This window comes from Neopelma chrysocephalum, unplaced genomic scaffold (genome assembly GCF_003984885.1).
Source record: "Neopelma chrysocephalum unplaced genomic scaffold, ASM398488v2 Primary Assembly neopelma1_95194, whole genome shotgun sequence".
In the NCBI taxonomy this organism is placed as follows: Eukaryota; Metazoa; Chordata; class Aves; order Passeriformes; family Pipridae; genus Neopelma; species Neopelma chrysocephalum.
In genome coordinates, this window is record NW_020923883.1 from 1 (window position 1) to 20,109 (window position 20,109).

The 20,109-nt window shown below is 52.8% G+C and overlaps 2 protein-coding genes across 2 annotated transcripts; one reads left to right on the forward strand and one right to left on the reverse strand.

Moving 5' to 3' along the window:
• Window positions 1–7,355: 7,355 nt before the first annotated feature.
• Window positions 7,356–8,332, reverse strand: LOC113980783 (olfactory receptor 14A16-like). Its single transcript, XM_027708000.1, has one exon. It carries the CDS (start codon window positions 8,330–8,332, stop codon window positions 7,373–7,375), a length of 960 nt encoding a protein of 319 aa, XP_027563801.1. The 3' UTR covers window positions 7,356–7,372.
• A 10,590-nt stretch (window positions 8,333–18,922) lies between these two features.
• On the forward strand, window positions 18,923–19,987 carry LOC113980784 (olfactory receptor 14J1-like). Its single transcript, XM_027708001.1, is given in 2 exon segments — window positions 18,923–19,829; window positions 19,832–19,987. Coding segments are annotated over 2 exon segments (1,035 nt in total). The 3' UTR covers window positions 19,960–19,987.
• The last annotated feature ends 122 nt before the right edge of the window (window positions 19,988–20,109 follow it).

Below are 20,109 nucleotides of genomic sequence, written 5' to 3' on the forward strand. Positions count from 1 at the left end.
AGAGCTGACCTCTGCAGCAGCACTGCCATCCTGCAGGGCCATCTCCTTAGGGCACGGCCTCAAAGCTTCAACCTTCTTTCCACTTTGCTCTCCAGGATGTGCCCAACACAACACCCTGCAGAGGAAAACAGCAGTGACCAGCACAAGGGTGGGAGTGCTCAGGGTGGGGGCACCCAGCAGTGCCCTGGCACAGCCAGCGCCGCTCCCAGCACTGGCCTCTCACCCCAGGCCATTGGGCTTGTTCTTCCCTCCAAGGAGGGACAGCAAATGACCAGCTCAGGAGTCCAGGTTTGCACTGCATGGACAAGACATGCCCATGTGTCACGGCTTGGGGCTGGGGGGGTGGAAGGCTTAGACAAAGTTGATGGCAGAAGCCGTCTCGTTGAGCTACGAGGTGCAGAAAGGACCCCCTTGCTTTCGAAATTCCTTCTCAGAGAGGAGCCTGGCTGTGGCTGGATCCAATCTCAGGCTCAGAGTTTGGTTTCAACTGAAGGAATTATAGAGCTGCGATTCAATCACTTTGTCCTGCAGGTTTTAGTGATGGCAAATCAGAAATATTTCTACAAAATGAATTATTTTTTGTGACAAATGAACAGACAATTGATCAGACAAGTGAATAGATGAAAGACTTTAAAGAGAGTTATTTACTGCACAGTATAAAAGCCAAAAACTCCTAGCATTATAGTGTAAGAATGGACAGTGCAGCCTATTACAGTAGTTCTAATAATGCAATTGGATTAAAGCCAGCAAAAAGAAACAATCCTGAAGCAGAGATTGAGGTAACTCACCCCACAACCACAGGGGGTAGTTCTCTCTCTTTTACTTAACCCCTGGGCAGTGACCATGAAGAGCTGTCCCTGCTTCATGGCAGAAGCTCCCACACACTTCAAGGAAGTCTGGGGAAGAATCTGCCACATGACAGTTGGAGGGGGCTTCTATAGTTATCAAGGGTGATATATTTGCAGGCCAGGGAGAAGCTTATCTGCCAAATCTTGCTTCAGAAAGCAGGATGTGTGTTTGAAGTTTCATGAAGCATTTTGGATTTAGCATAATTCAACATTAAAAACAGCACATTGACACCAGCAGGAACTCACCACAGAGAGCTTGAATTGTTTGCATTCTCTGACTATTCTTTAGGTATAATAAGAGCAGAGCATCCTGCCAGAAATGGTCCCTTGATTCCATGAGGTTGCAAAAACTCTCAGGGTTCCTTTGGTTCCATGAGGCCCCCCCACAGTGTCACAATGGCCCTTTGATTCCACGATGTTCCAAAACATCCCAGGGTTCCCTTGGTTCCAAGAGGCTCCCCAGTGTCCCACCAACCCCTGGATTCCAGGAGGCCCTGCAGTGTCCCAATGGCCACTCGGTTCCATGAGCTCCTGTTCTGGTTTAGCTCAATTTCCCCATCCCATCCTGTGCTCAGATCCCATGAGAACTGCAGAGAACCAAGCTGAGAACACGCCGGGCCCTGGTCCTCTTTGGTGCCCGGGGCTGCCCCGAGAGGGAGTCCCCGGCCGCTGCCCCCGGAGCCGCCGCGCCGTCCCCTGAGCGCCGCTGAGGCGGCAGCGCTGGAGCGGGGCCGTGTCTGCCCGGAGCCGCCGCTGCCACGAGGCTGCCGCCGCTGCCGCTTTTGGCCTGCGCTGCCCCGCAGCCGCCCGGCACCGGCTTCCCGACACTGCCGGCGCCTGGAAGCGGAGCCAGCGCTCCTGCAGCGCCTCGGAGTCGCTGCTCCGCCGCCACAGCGGCTGCCGCCGGCGTCTGTGCCCGGAGCCGCCGCTGCCACGGGGCTGCCGCACTCACCGCCGGGGTTGCCGCTCGCGCAGCCGCCGCTCTGCCCCGGCTGCACCGGGACCCGGCACCGCCTCGGGCCTGTGCTGCCGCCTCAGCGGCCACAGGGCACAGAGGGATGGGGGGACCTTTGCTCTGCACCTGCTGGGGCCTTGCTTTGTTCTCCTTGCTTCTTTGCTTTAGGAAAATTGCTGTTCATTTTCATGCTCCACTGGAACACCTCGTGAATTCCAAAGGTTTCCTAATCCAGGAGGAAGGGTTTCTATGGCATCGGAGGTGCCGCCCCTCGGGACACATTGTCAATAAACCATCCAGCTGACTGGGATGGGTTGGCTTGTGATCAGTCAGTGCTTTTGAATGCTCTCTTCTCCTTGAATGTTGCCTTATAACTTTCTGCCAGGCTCCCTTATTTTCTAAAGTTTGCCATTAAAAGTGTGGGTTTTTACCACCTGAGAAAACGTGTGCAGTGTCTTCTCCCTTGTGGTCTCTCTCAAGGTATTAAAAGAACTGAAGGCCTTTTCAAATATGTGGAGGGCAGAAATTTTTGGTGCCTTTTCTATTTTTAAAAGTAAAACCCATTTGCTGAGCTCGTAGCGCAAACCTGTGGTCTTACAGTCACCATCCCTGGAAGTGTTCAAAAACATTGAGCTGTGGCACTTGGGGACAGGGTTCAGTGGTGAACATGCCAGTGTTGGGTTAATGGTTGCACTCCATGATCTCAGAGGTCTTTTCCAACCATAACAATTCTGTGATTCTGTGGTGACTCAACCACTTCCCTGGACATTCTGTTCCAATGCTTGATAACCCTTAGCCATCCCTTTGATGCTGCAGCCAAGGAACAGACCAGTGACCTTCACAGTGCTCCTGGATCACAGGATGTCCAAAGCCAAGGACATTTCCATCAGCACCTTGTCCTTCCTCCAGATCAGAGTCACCCAAAACCTCCAGGCCCTCCACAATGGCAGAGACCCCCCAGGCAGCAAAGCCCTATAGCTCCTAAAGGTCTGGAGGTTCTTTGCAGCAGCTTTATAGCAGAGCTGCCAGATGGGCCATCAAAGGGGATGCTCAGCTGGGTCTGAAACCTGTGTGATCCTTGTCTGCCTTGGCTCCAGTAGAATGATGGAAGAGTTTTGGTAGGAAGGGACCTTTGAAGTTCTTCAATTCCAAATCCTCTGTAATGAGCAAGGCCATGTTCATTTACATCAGGTTGCTCAGAGCTCTGTCCAACCTGACCTGAAATGTTTACAGGGATAAGGCATCACCTCTCTTGGCATCTGTGCCAGTGTTTCACCACTCTCAGTGTAAAAAATTCTTGGTTATATCTACTTCAAATCTGCCTTGTTTTAGTTTAAAACCATTTGTCCTATCACACTATATCTAGGCCCTACAAAATGTTTTTCCTCATTTTTCTTAGAAGCCTCTGTGGTGGTGCATCCTCTCCCCATTGTCCTCAGGCCTGGTCGATGATCTCAGGAGCTCCTGACAAGCCTTGACCAAACCAGCTGAGCAATGAAGAGCCCCTGGACTGGACCAGGGGTGTGGGGAAGTGTCCCTGGACTGGACCAGGTGCTCCTGGATGATAAAGGTGGTAACAATCTGCGGTGGAATACGTGGAGATTACAGGATAATCAGTCATCCCATGAAAGCCTTGGAACATTCCCTGCCTGAATCACAGCCCAAATGGAACAGTTTGGTTACAATTCCCAAATATTTTGGAAACTCCAGTCATTCCTGACACGAGGATGGAAATTCAGCAGATAACTCAAGCCAGTCACCTTGGGAGCCCACAACCAGCGGGGCTGAGGGAGGCCCTGGCAGCTCCCCAGCACCTCCCTCTCAGTGGGACACCTCTGGCAGCCTCTCCCAGCTCGGGAACACTCCAAAGACCGTCCCTGATGCCCAGGACAATTCTGATCCCCCTCAACAAACACTCCTCCAGCTGTGGGATTTGTGGGACTGTTTCCCTGACAACAAGGAGAATTTGGGAGAGGGACCTTTCCACACCCAGCTATTGATGTGTCCACACATCTCTGCCTGGGTGTGGGTGTGAATTGACTGTGGTGGTAATGTTGTTATTGTTGTGAATCTATAATTCAGCCACTGTTAAAATTGTAGCAAAGGCTATTGAATCACTTGATAACTGTTCAACTGGTCAATTATTAAGTTCTACTAACATCTTTTGCCCCTTTGTCTTTGGATCCAAATCCTTTGCACCCTGACCCTCTTGTATCCCAAAGCTTTGTGTAAATAATTCTCTTTCATCAAAAAATATATATTTTTCATGACTTGCACTTCAAAATCCTCCTCCTTAGCTAAACTACAAAACAACTCCAATTAGCTGTAGGAGTCTTGAAGACTTGAAGACAATGAAAGGAAGGGAAATAATTTGTTTTTCAGTGTTTTAATGGATCCCACAGTTGCATGGATGATGCAACTGATGGAGTTGCATCAGCTGTCAATCCAAGATTGGCCATGTCAAAACTGGTGAGGTTGGGGGGTGAGGAGCAAGGTTGATCATCCAGGGTCAGTGTGGATCTCCTGAGGAGACACTCAGCATCAAGATCACTTGGAGAACACCTCTATCACCTCTTCTCTGAACTAAAAAATAGCCATCCTTGAATTAAAACAAAAAAAAAGTACAAACTTTGAAGACTTGTTTTGAAATTGCCTTGAAGACAATTAAAGGAAGACAAAGAGATCCTGAGGGATTTCTGCATTTTAATGAGCCCCACGGTGTGTTTGCAGCCCAGCCCATGATGCTGAGGTACTGAGAGAAGATTGAAGCAGCTGCTAAAGAAGTCAGAAGCCCAACTCCAAGTGCCTTGAAGCATTGCTGGGCCCCACTGAGGGCAGGCACTGACAAAGCCTCCCCAGGGACTCCTTGGAGCAGCTCCTTGGAGGCCAGGAGTGCAGGCAGACAAAGGCTCTGGGCAGGCCCCTGCAATGCTGAGCAAAGCCTGCCTTGGTTTTGTGGAGCACAAAGGCCAAGGCCTGAGCCCCAGGCCCTGGCCCAGCAGATCCTGTCCCTCCCGGCTGGCTCAGGGCTGTTTGGGGGCAGTGGGATGGGAGGGGGAGGAACAACAAAGGCCCAAAACTGGGCAACCCCTGCCAGGCTGCTGAGGGAGGGGCGAGGCAGAAACCAAGTCCAGAACCTGCCAGGCAAGTTGCTTGTGGTGGCCTGAGTGGCAGAGGCAGCTGCCAGAGGCAAGAGGACAAAGGCCTGGGTGCCTTTGGGCCTTGCAGCCCTGCCAGAGCCCTTGGCCATCTCTCCTGCAGGCTGTCCTGCCCTGGCCCTGCTGCTGCTCTGGCCTTGCAGGCTGCACACACCCCTCCTGCTTTGCCACCCCCCTCCCAGCAGCATTTCTAGACCCTCCCTGATGTCTCTGCACCAGCTCTGGCTGTTGCCATGTGCACTTGTCCTTATTACCTTGGATCCTGAGCCCCTGTGCCACAGGACATCCCTCCCAGAGCCCAGGTTCTTCTCCTGGGGGTCACTGCAGAGCTGAGCAGATCCAGGTCACCTCCCATTCCTCTGCCAACCCCCTGGGCCTGCTCTGGGCCCTGCAGGGCCTTGCCCTGCTCCCAAGGACTGTGGGGGTGGTTCATGGTCAGGGCTTGGGGTTTAGAGCTCAGGGTGGGGATTAGGCAGAACTTTGGAAGGTTTGTTGTTCTGCTGGCAGTGTCTGGTTCATGATTAGGGGAAGAGGGTTTTGGGCTGGGTTAGGATTAAAATTTGGCTTTTCATACTGGTACTACAGGTTTGGGATTGGGGTGGGCACTGGAGGACAAATAAGAGTCTGGAGTTCTGGGTTTGGGCTTTTTCTGGCTTGGAATTAGAGCAGTGGATTCCTTTCCATGGGAGGGGCACCACTTTTGGGTACTGTTGGGGCTTGAGGTTACAAAGTGCATAAAGGTCCATCAGGAATGTTTGCACAGTCAGTGTTTCAGCACCCTCAGCATTCCCTGAACCTGGTTTTACCTCATTAAAATCTTTCCTCTCTGTTGGTCAAGTCCCTCTTTCCTTCCCCATATATCCAATCCTTTTTGTCCCAGTTCCTCCTAATCTCCCCCAAACTTTCATCTGGTTGGGCTCAGCTCTGTGATGACACTGTGCAACCTCATGGAATCAAGGGGCCATTGTAGCACTGCAGGGCCTCATGGAAAGAAAGGAACACAGGGACACTGTGAAATCTTGTAGAACCAGGGGACCGGGACCATTTAATATTTGCAGCCTCATGGAACAAAAGGAACCCTGAAACCTTTTGGAACCTCATGGAACCAGGGAGCCATTGTGTCACATTGGTGCCTCATGGAGACAAGGAAACCCTGGAACACAGTGGAACCTCATAAAATCAAGGGGCCACTGCGACACTATAGGGCCTTTTTGGAGCCAAATGGACCTTGGGACACTGGGGAACCCTACAGAACCAAGGGGCCATTGTGACACTGGGGAAACTCATGGAAAATGGAACCTATGGACACTGTGCAGCCCCATGGAATCAAGGGGCCATTTTGACACTGCAGGGCCTCATGGAAACAAAACAAAATCCAGGCTTGTCCAGGTCCTGAGGATGATTTAGAAGGGAGGCAGCAGTGATTTCTCCCTACAGACACACCACTCCAGTGGTCTCTCCCTGCAGTTCATGGGTGTCCTGAGCATTTTCCCAGGTGCCTCCCTGCCCTGAAGTTTTCTGACCATCAGGTTGGAGCTGAGGGGGTTGGGCAGGTGCCTGAGGAGGGTGTAGAACAAGGGCTGTGTCCAACTGTGCCAGGAGGGCTGTGCTGGGCAAGGAGGAGGAGGCTGCAGAAAACAGTGGCCCTGGGGAGGTGAGAGGAGCAGGTGGAGAGACCTTGTGCCTGCCCACACTGGGCAGGAGCTGCCCCAGGATGGCAGCTCTGAAGCACTCACAGGATGTCCCTGTGAGCAGGAGGGGAAGACTGGATCTAAAAACGAAACCTGGAAAGCAGAGAGCAGGAGTGTCATGGTGTCACTGCAGGAGAGTTGCAGCCCTGGAGCAAGGTCACAGAAGGAGTGACCCAGTACATGGAGTGGCCTCAGAAGATCCCACAGCATCCTGGAGATGCTGTAAGGAAGCCCAGCTCTGCTTCACAAGTTCCCAAGGCCTGTCCCTGCCTGTGCTCCAAGGGCTTCCAGCCCCAAGGACTGTGCTCAGAGAGCACTCAGGCCTTACAGCGAGAAAGGGGCTCAGGAGGACAGTGTGGAAGTGGCAAGAGAGCAGCTCTGGAAAGACCAAGCCCTGCTGCTCCCTGGCAGTGCTGCTGGGCTGGGATTATTGTCCCCTCTCCGTTTGCAAATACACCCTGTCCTGCAGTGTGCTGTCCTTTAGGAACATCTGAGAAGAAGGGTCTTGGACAAAGAAGGCACTGCAGGGTCCAAATACTCAGAGAGCACAATTCATCATTTTTACATCTCTGGGTCAAATTCAATGAGTGGACACTACCTTAGAAGGCAGATGGATAATAATATTTCATTGCACAGAAAACTATTGCAAGAACAACCCGATGACCTCCACGACCAAGCTGAGCAGGAAGGCTGGGCCATTAAGGAGTCCCATTCTGAATGCTATGAACCAGAAAACAGGCACATTATTGCTGATGAAGAGCATCCAGTCATCATTTTTCTCAGGGCATCCTTGAGCTCCTGATTCCTGAGGCTGTAGATGAGGGGGTTCAGTGCTGGAGGAACCACTGAGTACAGAACTGACACAATCAGATTCAGGGATGGTGAGAAGATGGAGTGGGGCTTCAGGTAGGAAAACACGTCAGTGCTGACAAAGAGGGAGACCACAGCCAGGTGAGGGAGGCACGTGGAAAAGGCTTTATGCCGTCCCTGCTCAGAGGGGATCCTCAGCACAGCCCTGAAGATCTGCACATAGGAGAAAACAATGAAAACAAAACAACCAAACACTAAACAGGCACTAAGCACAATAAGCCCAACTTCCCTGAGGTACCCTGAGTGTGAGCAGGAGAGCTTGAGGATGTGTGGGATTTCACAGAATAACTGGCCCAGGGCATTGCCCTGGCACAGAGGCAGGGAAAATGTATTGGCTGTGTGCAGCAGAGAATACAGAAAGCCATCGGCCCAGGCAGCTGTTGCCATGTGGGCACAAGCTCTGCTGCCCAGGAGGGTCCCATAGTGCAGGGGTTTGCAGATGGCAACGTAGCGGTCATAGCACATGATGGTGAGGAGGGAATATTCTGTTGCAAGAAAGAAGACAAGCAGAAAGGCCTGTGTAACACATCCCATGTAGGAGATGGTTGTGGTGTTATGGAGGGAATTGTGCATGGCTTTGGGGACAGTGGTGCAGATGCAGCCCAGGTCTGTGAGGGAGAGGTTGAGCAGGAAGAAGCCCATGGGGGTGTGCAGGTGGTGGTCGCAGGCTACGGCGCTGAGGATGAGGCCGTTGGCCAGGAGGGCAGCCAGAGATATGCCCAGGAAGAGCCAGAAGTGCAGGAGCTGCAGCTCCCGCCTGTCTGCGAATGCCAGGAGGAGGAACTGGGTGAGGGAGCTGTTGTTGGGCATTTGCTGATTCTTAGCACAGCATCTGTTCAAAAAAGGAAAGGACAGGGAACAGTTAAGACAGACCTCTGTGAAAAAGCCACTCCATTTTTAAAAGAGATCGATGTGTCAAATGTCACTAAATGCACTGCCAAGGAATCAGTTTTGCTCTGCTCAATGAAACATGGAACTTTTTTGGTATAGCTCTCACACACACAAGGAATGTCAGATGTAACAGACCTTGAATAAAAAGTTCCGTCTCTACACCCATGACTCAGAAGAGCTGGGGCTGCAGAGCAGAAGCTTAGTCTGAGCTTAGAATAATTTTGCCTGTGTTTTCTATTTTTACCATCACATCTGGGGAAGGTTCTTTTCCACTGCAGGAATCCTCATTTCTATGGCCCAGCACACAGCGCCCAGCAGAGCTGCAGGGAAGGGCCCCCAGAACTGCCTGAACACCCCCTCCCCCAGGCCTTGGGGGCACTTTCCCCCCACTCCCTGCCCAGGGCTCTGCTGCCTGGAGCTGTCCCTGCCAGCAGCTGCTTCCCTAGGCCCAGAGCTGGGCCCTGCCAGTGCTGCCAGAGCCCATCCCAGCCCTGGGGGCTCAGCTCTGCCCTGCAGAGCCCTCCCAGCAGCACAGGGCACTGCCCAGGGGCATCTCTGCCTGGGCAGGCTCTGATGGCAATGTCAGAGTAACCCTGAGGAGGCTGGAAAAGTGACACTGCTGCTGCCTATAAGACAGTTTTGATGTCTAATACTCTCAGGTCCTATCCCCTCTAATCTAACAGAGTTCAAGTTTCAGTGTCTCCTCCTGTGCTCAGAGATTAATTTCTCTGTCGCAGTCAGCACCCAGACAACCCACTGAAAGAAGTGGTTCTTTCTCTTTAAGGTACCCCCTGTCTGTCTGTCCCTCTTGCAAATACCTTCTGGGAAATGTCCTGCTTTGATCTGGAGCTGTGACCAGCCCTCATCCCTGCAGCACACTGTGGAGATCAGAAGGACTCTGCCCTGCTCTGCCCTGCCAGGAGTTGTTCCTTCCCCACAGCCCTTCTCCCCCAGCCCCGTGGCAGCTCCTTGGCCGGGCTGAGAGCTGCCCCTGGCAGGCAGCAGAGTCCCTGCCCCAGCACACAGAGCCCTGGGGGCAGGACCCTGCTCTGCACCACAGCCCTGGGCACCCCTGGCTGCACCCCCACCTTCCCAGCCCACAGCCAGCCCTGGCACAGGGAACCTTCTTGCCCTGGGCCTCTGAGGGGGCAGCAGCAAGTCCTGCTCTGCAGCAGCTTCTCCTGCTGCACCCCAGGAAATCCAGCAGAGCCATCCTGACAGCTCCTGCCACTGCTGGCATTTGGCAGCTGGGAGAGGCACTTGCAGGAACTCACCTGCACTGCTCTGCAGCCAGAGCCTGAGCGTGGCAAAGGGCTGGCAAGGTTCCTCCCCTGAGCAGCTCTGCCCTGTCCTCCCACCCCAGGATCCCTTGAACCTCCTGCTCCCTTCTCCTCTCTGCCCTGGCTGCCTGCAGCTCCTGCCCTGCTCTGCCATATGGCCACTTCCTCTGCACTGCAGCACCTGGGAGAGTCCTGCTGAAAGATCCTAGAAGCTGTGGGATGTGCCAGCTTTAGGAGATACCTCCAGGAAGGCAAGTTGAACTTTCCTACAGCCAGAGAATTCTTCCTTCAAATCCTGGGAAGGTTTCTCGTGTAGTGAGAGCTCAGTCACCTCCCAGCCCAGGCTGCCTCTCATCTCTCTGCCTTCTCTCCTGTGCCCTGGGTGCTGCAGACAGTGCCCTCAGCCCTGCTGCGCTGTGCAGGGGAGCTGCTCACCAGCAGAGCTGTGTCTTTGAAGCTCTTCTTGCTTGCCAGGAGCTCCCTGTGTGCCAGGAGCCCGGCCCAGCTCAGCAGCACAGCAACAGCCCCAGGCAGCCCTTGCTCTGCCCCTCTGGGCTCCCTCCAGCTGTCCCTGGGGCTCCAGGGGAACCTGCTGGCACACAGCTGAAGGAAATCATGATGTTCCTTCTCTCAGCTGGGCACAGACACTGTCATTTCTCCAAACAGACACAGAGTTAAGTCCAAGAGTCCCCTTTTCATGTCCCATCATTAGACAGGAAACCCAGACAGTGCCCAGGAGGGATCTCCTTCACCTGTACTGAGAGAAGGGCCTCAGCTGAGTCAACAGAGGTGTCTCCTTGTGGCTCTGCAGAGCTGGGGCCAGAAGGACACTCAGCTCCCTCCACAACCCCCATGGGCTGGGATTCCTCCTGCCCCACTTCAGTGGGCCCAAAACAGGCACCTGCAGGTGACTCCTTGTCCCAGCTACCATGGGAATGAAGGAAGACCAAAGCCAGGAGTGACCTGCTGGCACACAAAGCCCTGGTTCCTTCTGAGGGGCCAGAGGTGACTGAGATTCCTGCTGGGAACTGCAGGCTCCAATGGAGCAGTTCCTAGGGACAGGGCAGCAGCTGTGGGATCTCCTTGGAGGCTGCTGGGACATTGCTTTGGCCAACTTCAGTGGCAGAAGGTGCCCACATGTAGGACAGGGGAACCTGTCACTGTTCCTTCTGTCCAGGGCAGCCCACAGAGGTGTTCAGGTGACCAAATGGAGTCAGGTGGCACAGGGAGAGAGGTCTCTCTCCTGTTCTTTATCAGGGTATTTTCTACATGTGCTCAGAGTACAATGGCAGTTGTCTCCTGGACATTCCTTCAATGCTGAACCTAATTCAGGGCAGCTGAGCCTGGATTGAATAAGCAAAGAGGGGCCTGTAGTGCCAGGGGAGGTGCCAGGGCTCTGCAGCACAAGTGCAGCAGCTGCCATGGACAGCACAGGGCCTGTGCAGGAAGCCCGTCCCCATTCCCAGCAGTTGTGGGACAGGCACCACCCAGGGCTTCTCAGACACATTGGGTGCCTTTGGGGCAGGGAGTGAATCCCAGCCCTGCAGGGACACAAAGGCTGTCCCTTCTCTGCCCAGCCAAGGCCCGGCCAGGCACGAGTCCAAAGCACATCAGCCCAGGCTGTCCACACTTGTTTCCTCCCTCTGCTGGCTCTGCTCTCCCCCAGCATTTCAGCAGCATGTGCTGATCTCCTCAGGGATCAGGCCTGTGATTTTCCCCCTGGGCCTGAGTCCCAGCACGTCCACCCCCAAGGCCATTGTCAGCAAAGCCTCTGCACACCCCAGCTCTTGGGGCTTTCAGAGCAGCTTTCCCCACTGCAAGTCTGTTCTTACCCCCAGTGCCCCTGCTGTGGGGCTGCAGCCAGACAGGCCCCAATGCCCTGCGTGTGGGGCACAGGCAGGAGGAGCTGCAGCCCCAAGTCTCTCTTCCTTCCACTTGGAGGCAATAACAGCCCAGGCCTGCTGAGACAGTTCCCAGGTTTTGGTGGTGTGATGGGTTGGGAGAGAAGGCCAAGGAGACAGAGGAAAGAAAGAGCAGGAGAGAGGTGTCCTCAGTGGGAAGGAGCTTCTTGGACCTGTGGAGGGGATGAACAGGTTGGGTGAACTTTAGTGGGTGAGGGTCAGAGGAGAGACTGGTTTGGGTGACATTGTGGAGTGAGACAAAGAGCCCATTGAAGTTGTCTTTGATAACCCTGGAATTCAGTGGAAAGGCACCCCTTCATGATGCAAAGAGTCCCAGAGGTTTGTGCAGGGTCTTGGTCAAGACAGCCCTTGGGACACAGGCCTTTAGAGCACAGCTGGCAGGTTGGTGGACAACAGGGAGGCTCATCTGCATCTGCTTCTGTCCAAGAGGAACCAAGAGGTTGCCATAGTAACCGACCATAGCAATGGGAATTATTATGGTTGCCATGGTAACTGACTATAGCAGCAGGAATGTATGATGGTTGCCATGGAAACTGACCGTAGAAGCGGGAATGTGTCCTGGTTGCCATGGTAACCAACTAGCAGTGGGAAGTATGCTGCTTGCCATTGTAACTGACCATAGCAGTGGGAAGTTTGATGGTTGCCGTGGTGACTGACAGTAGTAATTGGAATGTATGATGCTTGCCATGGTAACCGACCATACCGGTGAAAAGTATGCTGGTTGCCATGGTAACCAACATGGCAATGGGAATGTGTGATGGTTACCATGGTAACCAACCATAGCAATTTGAATGTATGATGGTTGCCATGGGAACTAATTGTGGCAATGAGAATGTATGCTGGTTGCTATGGTAACTGACCACAGAAACAGGACTGTATTCTTGTTGCCATGGTAACTGACTGTACCAGTGGGAAGAATGATGGTTGCCATGGTAACTGACCATAGCAATGGGACTGTGTGATTGTTGCTATGGAACTGACCGTAGCAATGGGAATGTATGATGGTTGCCATGGTAACCAACCATAGCAATGGAAATGTGTGATGGTTTCCATGTGTGGCAGTTTGAGCTACCACAGAAATCCAAAATCCTATTTTCAGGCTCCCCCATCCCTTCCCACCATTTATCTCAGCACCGAAGAGAAAACTTTCAGGCAAGAGGCTTCTATTAGGGAAAGGGGAAGTATTTACATTTATTTTACACAAATAAATACTATACAAGCTAAAAGCAGATATATATATATTATTGTACATTTCTATCAGTCCCTTTAAGTTTTCTCCCTCAATGCAGTCCAGGAAAAATCTCTTCAGGCAGATAGATACCAGTCTCTCTCTCATGGGAGTTTTTGGGCCTCCTGAACGCTCCCCCCCACCAACCTCCAGCTGTTTCCCGAAGTCCTTTCTTCCTCATGAAATCCAAGAAGATAGCTTTGAGTCCGTCCTCCTTGGTTCTGTGTCATTTCTGCTGTGTGATCTCTCTCTCATATCTCAGTTCGTAGGCTGCTGTAATGTAGTCAGCTTATCAAGCATCCTCCGAGTCAGTTTTCGGCTGCCCCCGGTCAAACCTCTGTAGGGTAAATCCCAAGGCTTTCTCTGGCCCATCTCCAATTTCGCCTGGGATTCTTCTCCCTGGCACTGAGTTGCTTCGTTATCAGCCCGTCTCTTGGCTCAGTTTCAATACTAAGCCTTGCATCCACTACCACTAAATAGTGAGAGGGAAAAAAGCCCCCTAGCCTTGGCCACAGGCAGCTCGGTCCAGCTATACACTGTCCCAAGCGCCCCACGGCCCAGCTGTGGGGGGGAAGAGGGCCTGGCCCCCTCCCTCTTACTTCAGGTGTTGTGAGTCGTGTCCCTCACAAACACTCACTCCAAATGCTGCCTCCAACCCTGGCTTAGGCAGGGTTATGGGCCGCAGGGCCTCCCCTCCCCCCTCAGAGGGGGAAGAAGGAGGAGGCCCTGCCACCCCTTCGGCCTTCTCACCCTCACACAGCAGCAGACACAGACTGATTGCCAACCACTTCTGGTGGTTGTGGATATATGATTTTTCAGCAGAAGCGAACAAGATGAGCGGTGATTGGCCCTCCAGAGGACCTGGCACCCAATCACCTCTGAGCCCCTGACTCCCGGCTCTCAGGGGGGCCAATCTTAACCCATGACACCATGTTAACCGACCGTAGCAATGGGAATGTATGATGGTTGCCATGGTAACTTACCGTAGCAGTGGGAATTCTGCTGGTTGCCACAGTAACAAACTATAGCAATGGGAATGTATGATTGTTGCCATGGTAAACAACTTGTAGCAATGAGAATGTATGATGGTTGCCATAGTAACCGACAGTAGCAGTGGAAATTATGATGGTTGCCCTGGTAACTGACTATAGGAATGGGAATGTATGATGGTTGCCATGGTAACTGACCGTAGCAATGGGAATGTGTGATGGTTGCCATGGTAACTGACTGTAACAATTGGAATGTATTGTGGTTTCCATGGTAACCAACCATAGCGATGGGAATATATGATTGTTACCATAGTAATCAACTGTAGCAACGGGAATGTATCATGGTTGCAGTGGCAACTGACCGTGGCAATGAGAATATATGCCCGTTGCCATGGTAACTGACCGTAGCAGTGGAAAGAATGGTGGTTTCCATGGTAACCAACTGTAGTGATGGGAATGTGATGGTCGACATGGTAACTGAGTGCAGCAATGGGAAGTATGATGTTTTCCATGGTAACTGACCATAGCTATGGGGATGTATGATGGTTGCCATGGTAACTGACCATAGCAATAAGACTGTATGATGGTTGCCATGGTAAATGACCGTAGCAACAGGAATGTATGATGGTTGCCATGTGTACCAGGGTGAATTTATGTTGATACTTTTGGTCTGTGTTTGGCCCAGACAACTGGAAAAGTTTTGTTCTTTCCCTGACAAGTTTTGAGAAAACAAGCACTGATAAACGGGTACCTCGTCCTTGGAGAGAGAGCTTCTTGTAGAAACTGTTTTATTGGTGTTCTGCATTTGGGTAATTGTCCTCCAAGGTCGCTTGAGGGAGAGACTGAGGAGGAGGAGGATGAAGGATGCCCCTAGACTCATTTGGAAAAGACCCCCCTAATACAGACAGTCTTAGGTAATATAGTATAGATAGAAGACAACCTGGACACATCCTCGATCCAAGCATTGGCACCTCATTGACTATGTTTTGGTGCGACAGAGAAATGTTTGCGATGTTCGTCATACCCGAGTGATGCCTAGTGCAGAATGTCAAACAGATCATCGCCTTGTGCGTTGTAAACTTAACAGGCTGTGGGGATCAGTGCCAGGGCATGGCCTGGGAAGTGTCTTGAGCATCCTCCTGTTTAACATGACCAGCTTTTTCATCCCCTTTTCTCTCTCTTTTCTCATACCCATTACTTCACAAAATACCGTGATCCCACCATTTCTCTTCCTTTGATTCTTCCCTAGAGATCCCACCACAAGTCTTCCCAGTCCCAAAATGTGCTTTCTTGTTGCCCATCATAAGACTCACACCGCAAACAGAATCCCCTATCTTCAACTGGCAAGGTCATCCTGGGAGGCTCTGCCATTGACCCATTTGGTGAAACTTTCACACAGAGATGTTGGAACTTTATTTGAATTGATCTTTTACCTTTTGGGTTTACAATGGCTTCTCCAAAAACATGGTAATTCATATCCTAGCAACAGAAATTCTTTGGAGAAGGAGTTTGGGACTCAAAGAATCACAGAATGGTTTGGCTGGAAGGGACATAAAACCTCATGTGGTCCAAGTTTTCACTAGTTCAGGCTGCTCTAAGTTCCTGACCTTGGACAAATACAGGGAGGGAACATCCTCTTCTCTTGCAGTTCTTGCCAGCCCCATTGGTATTTCTTCATTTTATCGAATATAAAGCTCTCCTAGTTCAGTTCAAAGCCATTGCCCCATGTTCTGCCACTACAGGCCTTGTAAAACGTATCCCTGTGACTATCTTAGACCATGTTTTCATCTGCAGAAACCTTGGAGAGTGCTCAGAGATGTCCCAGGAAGGGGTTTGGAGGTCTCAAACACATGACCACTCTAGAGGGGCAAAGGAGTGGTGGGTTCAGTGGTGTGCAGACAGAGGACAGCAGAGAAGAACCCTGGGAGTGCTTGAAGAGTCGCTTCAGAGAGGGTGGATGCTTTTGTCGTAGCAGAAAACAGCACGAGAAAGAAAGAATTAATGCCAAGTGCAGCTGGGGAGGTCCAGGCTGGCATGAGGAGAAAGAATTTCACTCCAAGGGCAGTGCTGTGGTGCAACACATCACCCAGAAAGAGTCTGGATGAGCCCAAGGCTTTGTGTGTGCAGGAAGAGCCAGGGAGGACGCAGAGATGTCAGTGCAGGAAGGTGCCAGCCAGGTGGGGCAGCCGGGGGGATGACGACAGCCTGCAGGGAAAGGGGCAGGGCATGGACACCGTAGGACAGCCTGGGCTGGAGAGGAGAGAGGGATGGGGAGAAGCTGAAAGGCCCTGACAGAGCCACCTTCTGCAGGCCTTTGGCCATGGCTGCTGTCTGTGGCCCTGATGCCAGGAGGAGACAAGTGGCCCTTGCAGCCCTGGGCCCTCATGGCCTCCTTGTACCTGCTCAGCAGCCTGGCAGGTGCCACCCCATGGTCCTGCCCTTGGCATTGCACATCCCACATCCCAGTGCCCCAGCAAGAGCCCTGAGGAATGAGTCAGGGACAGGATCTGCCTTCCCAGGGGCTGGGGGTCAGGACTTGGCCCTTTGGATTAAGGAAAGAAGTCAAGGTTTATTCAGCATCAGAGCCACCTTTCCCTTGCTTGTCCATCCTTGTCATCACTGTCTGCAGATTTCTGCTCTAACTGGAACCTGGGGACATGTTCTCAGTTGTGTCCCTCAGTGAGACTCATTAGCACTACAAGAAACTTTTGTGTTTCAATCTCACTTTGACTTGTTGAGAAGTTGTTTGAACTTCCTCTCAGGGACTGAGTCTCATGTAAACAACGCCAAACCCCCTCGGGGGTCATGAAATGCCTGGGGCTCTTGCTGTGCTGCTGAGCTGGGCCGGGCTCCTGGCACACAGGGAGCTCCTGGCAAGCAAGAAGAGCTTCAAAGAGACAGCTCTGCTGGTGAGCAGCTCCTCTGCACAGCCCAGCAGGGCTCAGGGCACTGCCAGGGCAGCTCAGGGACACCAGCAGGGCACACACAGAGCTTCCAGGGGCTCAGCACTGGCAGGATGGCTGAGAGCTCCCTGCAGGAGGAATCTTGGCAGGGCTGCACATGGTGAGTCTGTGGCTGCAGGGCAGGGCAGGGGCAGCTCCTGAAGGCATCTCCTAAAGCTGGCCCAGCCCCAGCTGATGGGATGGGTAAGCAGGGGGCTGTTTTGGGGCACTTTGGAAGAGCTGTGAAGCCGGGGGTGCAGCCAGGGGTGGCCAGGGCTGTGGGGCAGAGCAGGGTCCTGCAGCCCAGGGCGCTGTGCTGGGCAGGGACTCTGCTGCCTGCCAGGGGCAGCTCTCAGCCGGCCCGGGGAGCTGCTCCCAGGGCTGGGGCACAAGGGCTGTGGGCAAGGACAATGACTTGGAGGGCTGAGTCCTTATGTGGATAAGGTGCTCCATGAGTCAGGGCTACTCACAGCTGGAGAGCACAAGAGGAGATTTCACAGGAGAGTTTTCAATGAGCTCAGAAAGGCAGGGGCTGCCTCAGAGGGGGTGACCCATTCTTCAAGTTCTGTACTCTTGCTTATCTTGTGAGTAATGGGAAGGACAAATTAATGTCTCATTTCAGGGAGCAGCACTGCAATTCCAAATCTGCTCTGTTCAGAGGTGAATAAACCAGGCAGTATCAGAGATCAGCACATAGTGCCTTACAGGCAGCATCAATGCCACTGTTCCAGCCTCCTCAGGGTTGCTCTGACTTTGCCAGCAGAGCCTGCCCAGACAGAGATACTCCGGGCAGTGCCCTGTGCTGCTGGGAGGGCTCTGCAGGGCACAGCTGAGCCCCCGGGGCTGGGATGGGCTCTGGCAGCACTGGCAGGGCCCAGCCCTGGGCCCAGGGAAGCAGCTGCTGGCAGGGACAGCTCCAGGCAGCAGAGCCCTAGGCAGAGACTGAGAGGGAGCTGCTGCTGAAATGCCCTGGGAAGGGGTCAGGGCAGTTCTGGGCCCTCCCCTGCTCTGGTGATTTCTTGCCCAGAACAAGCCCCTGATCTCCTCCACCACACAGCAGAGCCTTTCCCTCCATGGCCAGGGGGTCAATGACATGAGTTACCTTTCTGGAAGTGGAACCCCGAGGCGGGGAAACTCCCTTTGCCCATCTCTGTGTCCCTGTAGGGCCTCCAGAGGAGGGGGAATATGTCTCCACTTTCCCCTCCTCTTCATGCTGCCTTTGTTCCCAGCTCAGGTGGGAGCTCTGGACAAAGAGTCTGCAGGACTCTCCATTCAGGATGTAACATCTTTAGGACGTGCAGTTCTCTCCCTGAATGATCCTGCTGTGCTTCAGGCTGCCTTCCTGAAGGGCACAGCTTTCCCATTCCAGCTCTGTGCTCCCCACAGCCCCTCAGCACTGAGGCCATGGCAGTGGGGCTGGAAGGTGTGTGCAGGCAGCTGGAATGAGCCCTCTGTGCCCCTGGCTGGGAGGGCAGAGCTGAGATCTGCCTTGGTGGGATGAGACAGGATGAGGAGTTTGCAGATCTGGAGTCACCAGCTCCCAGTATGGTCCAGTTTCTCCTCAGGGGAACACCTGGGTGCCTTTGCCCTGCAGCTCAGAGAGGTGACAGCCTTGGGCAGCTGAGAGCAGGGCTGATGGACAGACTGTCTGCCCCACACTACAGGAAGGGATGATCTCTTTGTCTCACAGGACCCACACAGTGTCTCATAGACAGAAGTATAAGTGCTAAGGACTTCTGCCTTAGAAATTCCACTTCCTCAGGTGGGGCAAATGGAAGCAAAAAACCCAAAAAAGTCTGCCCACATCTCTGCTCTGCAATGGGGTGAATTGGGAGTGACAATGATGAGAAGGTATTTATTACCATGGGGGGATTTCATCAAACATCACTCCTAGTTCCTACTTATCTGTTGTTGTAGAGCAGAACTGAGTCCTCCAGAGCATCAGCAGAGCCCTCTGCTCGTTGGAGCTTTCTGAGCCAGCACTCAATGGAGCTCCTAAAATGGACCAGCCACAGATTCTTTGTGAGAGAGAAAAGTTGATTTGAGGGGTTTACATGAGGACTGGAATAGAGTTTTTTCTGAGACATCCATCATAACTTGTTACTGCCTTTTTCTTCTCAGACAAGTGCTAATATGCAAGGGAAACCCATGTCCAACAGCAGCTCCCTCACCCAGTTCCTCCTCCTGGCAGTCACAGACAGGCGGGAGCTGCAGCTCCTGCACTTCTGGCTCTTCCTGGGCATCTCTCTGGCTGCCCTCCTGGCCAACAGCCTCATCCTCAGCACCGTAGCCTGCGACCACCACCTGCACACCCCCATGGGCTTCTTCCTGCTCAACCTCTCCCTCACAGACCTGGGCTGCATCTGCACCACTGTCCCCAAAGCCATGCACAATTCCCTCTGGGACACCACAACCATCTCCTACATGGGATGTACGGCTCAGGTCTTTTCCTTTATGTTCCTCATCACAGCAGAGTTTTCCCTCCTCACTATCATGTGCTACGACCGCTACGTTGCCATCTGCAAACCCCTGCACTACGGGACCCTCCTGGGCAGCAGAGCTTGTGCCCACATGGCAGCAGCTGCCTGGGCCGCTGGGTTTCTCATTGCTCTGCTGCACACAGCCAATACATTTTCCCTGCCCCTGTGCCAGGGCAATGCCCTGGGCCAGTTCTTCTGTGAGGTTCCTCAGATTCTCAAGCTCTCGTGCTCCAAATCCTACCTCAGGGAACTTGGTCTTTTACTGGTTACTGCCTCTTTAGTGTTCGGTTGTTTTGTTTTCATTGTTTTCTCCTATGTGCAGATCTTCAGGGCTGTGCTGAGGATCCCCTCGGAGCAGGGACGGCACAAAGCCTTTTCCACCTGCCTCCCTCACCTGGCCGTGGTGTCCGTCTTTGTCAGCACTGCCACATTTGCCTACCTGAAGCCCCCTTCCATCTCCTCTCCATCTCTGGATCTGGCACTATCAGTTCTGTACTCAGTGGTTCCTCCAGCACTGAACCCCCTCATCTACAGCCTCAGGAACCAGGAGCTCAAGGATGCCCTGAGAAAAATGATGACTGGATGCTTTTCAGGAGCAATAAAGTGCCTGTTTTCTCATGTGTAGCATTCAGAATGAGACTCACTAATGACCCAGCCTTCCTGCTCAGGTTTTTCATGGAGGTCATCGGGTTCTTCTTGCAATAACTTTCTGTGCAATTAAATATTATTATGCATCTGCTTTCTAAATTAGTGTCCACCTTTGGATTTTGACACTGAGACTGTATAAATGATGAATTGTCCTCTCTGAGTATTTAAACACAATAAAGAACCCTGCAGTGCCTACTTTGTCAAAGA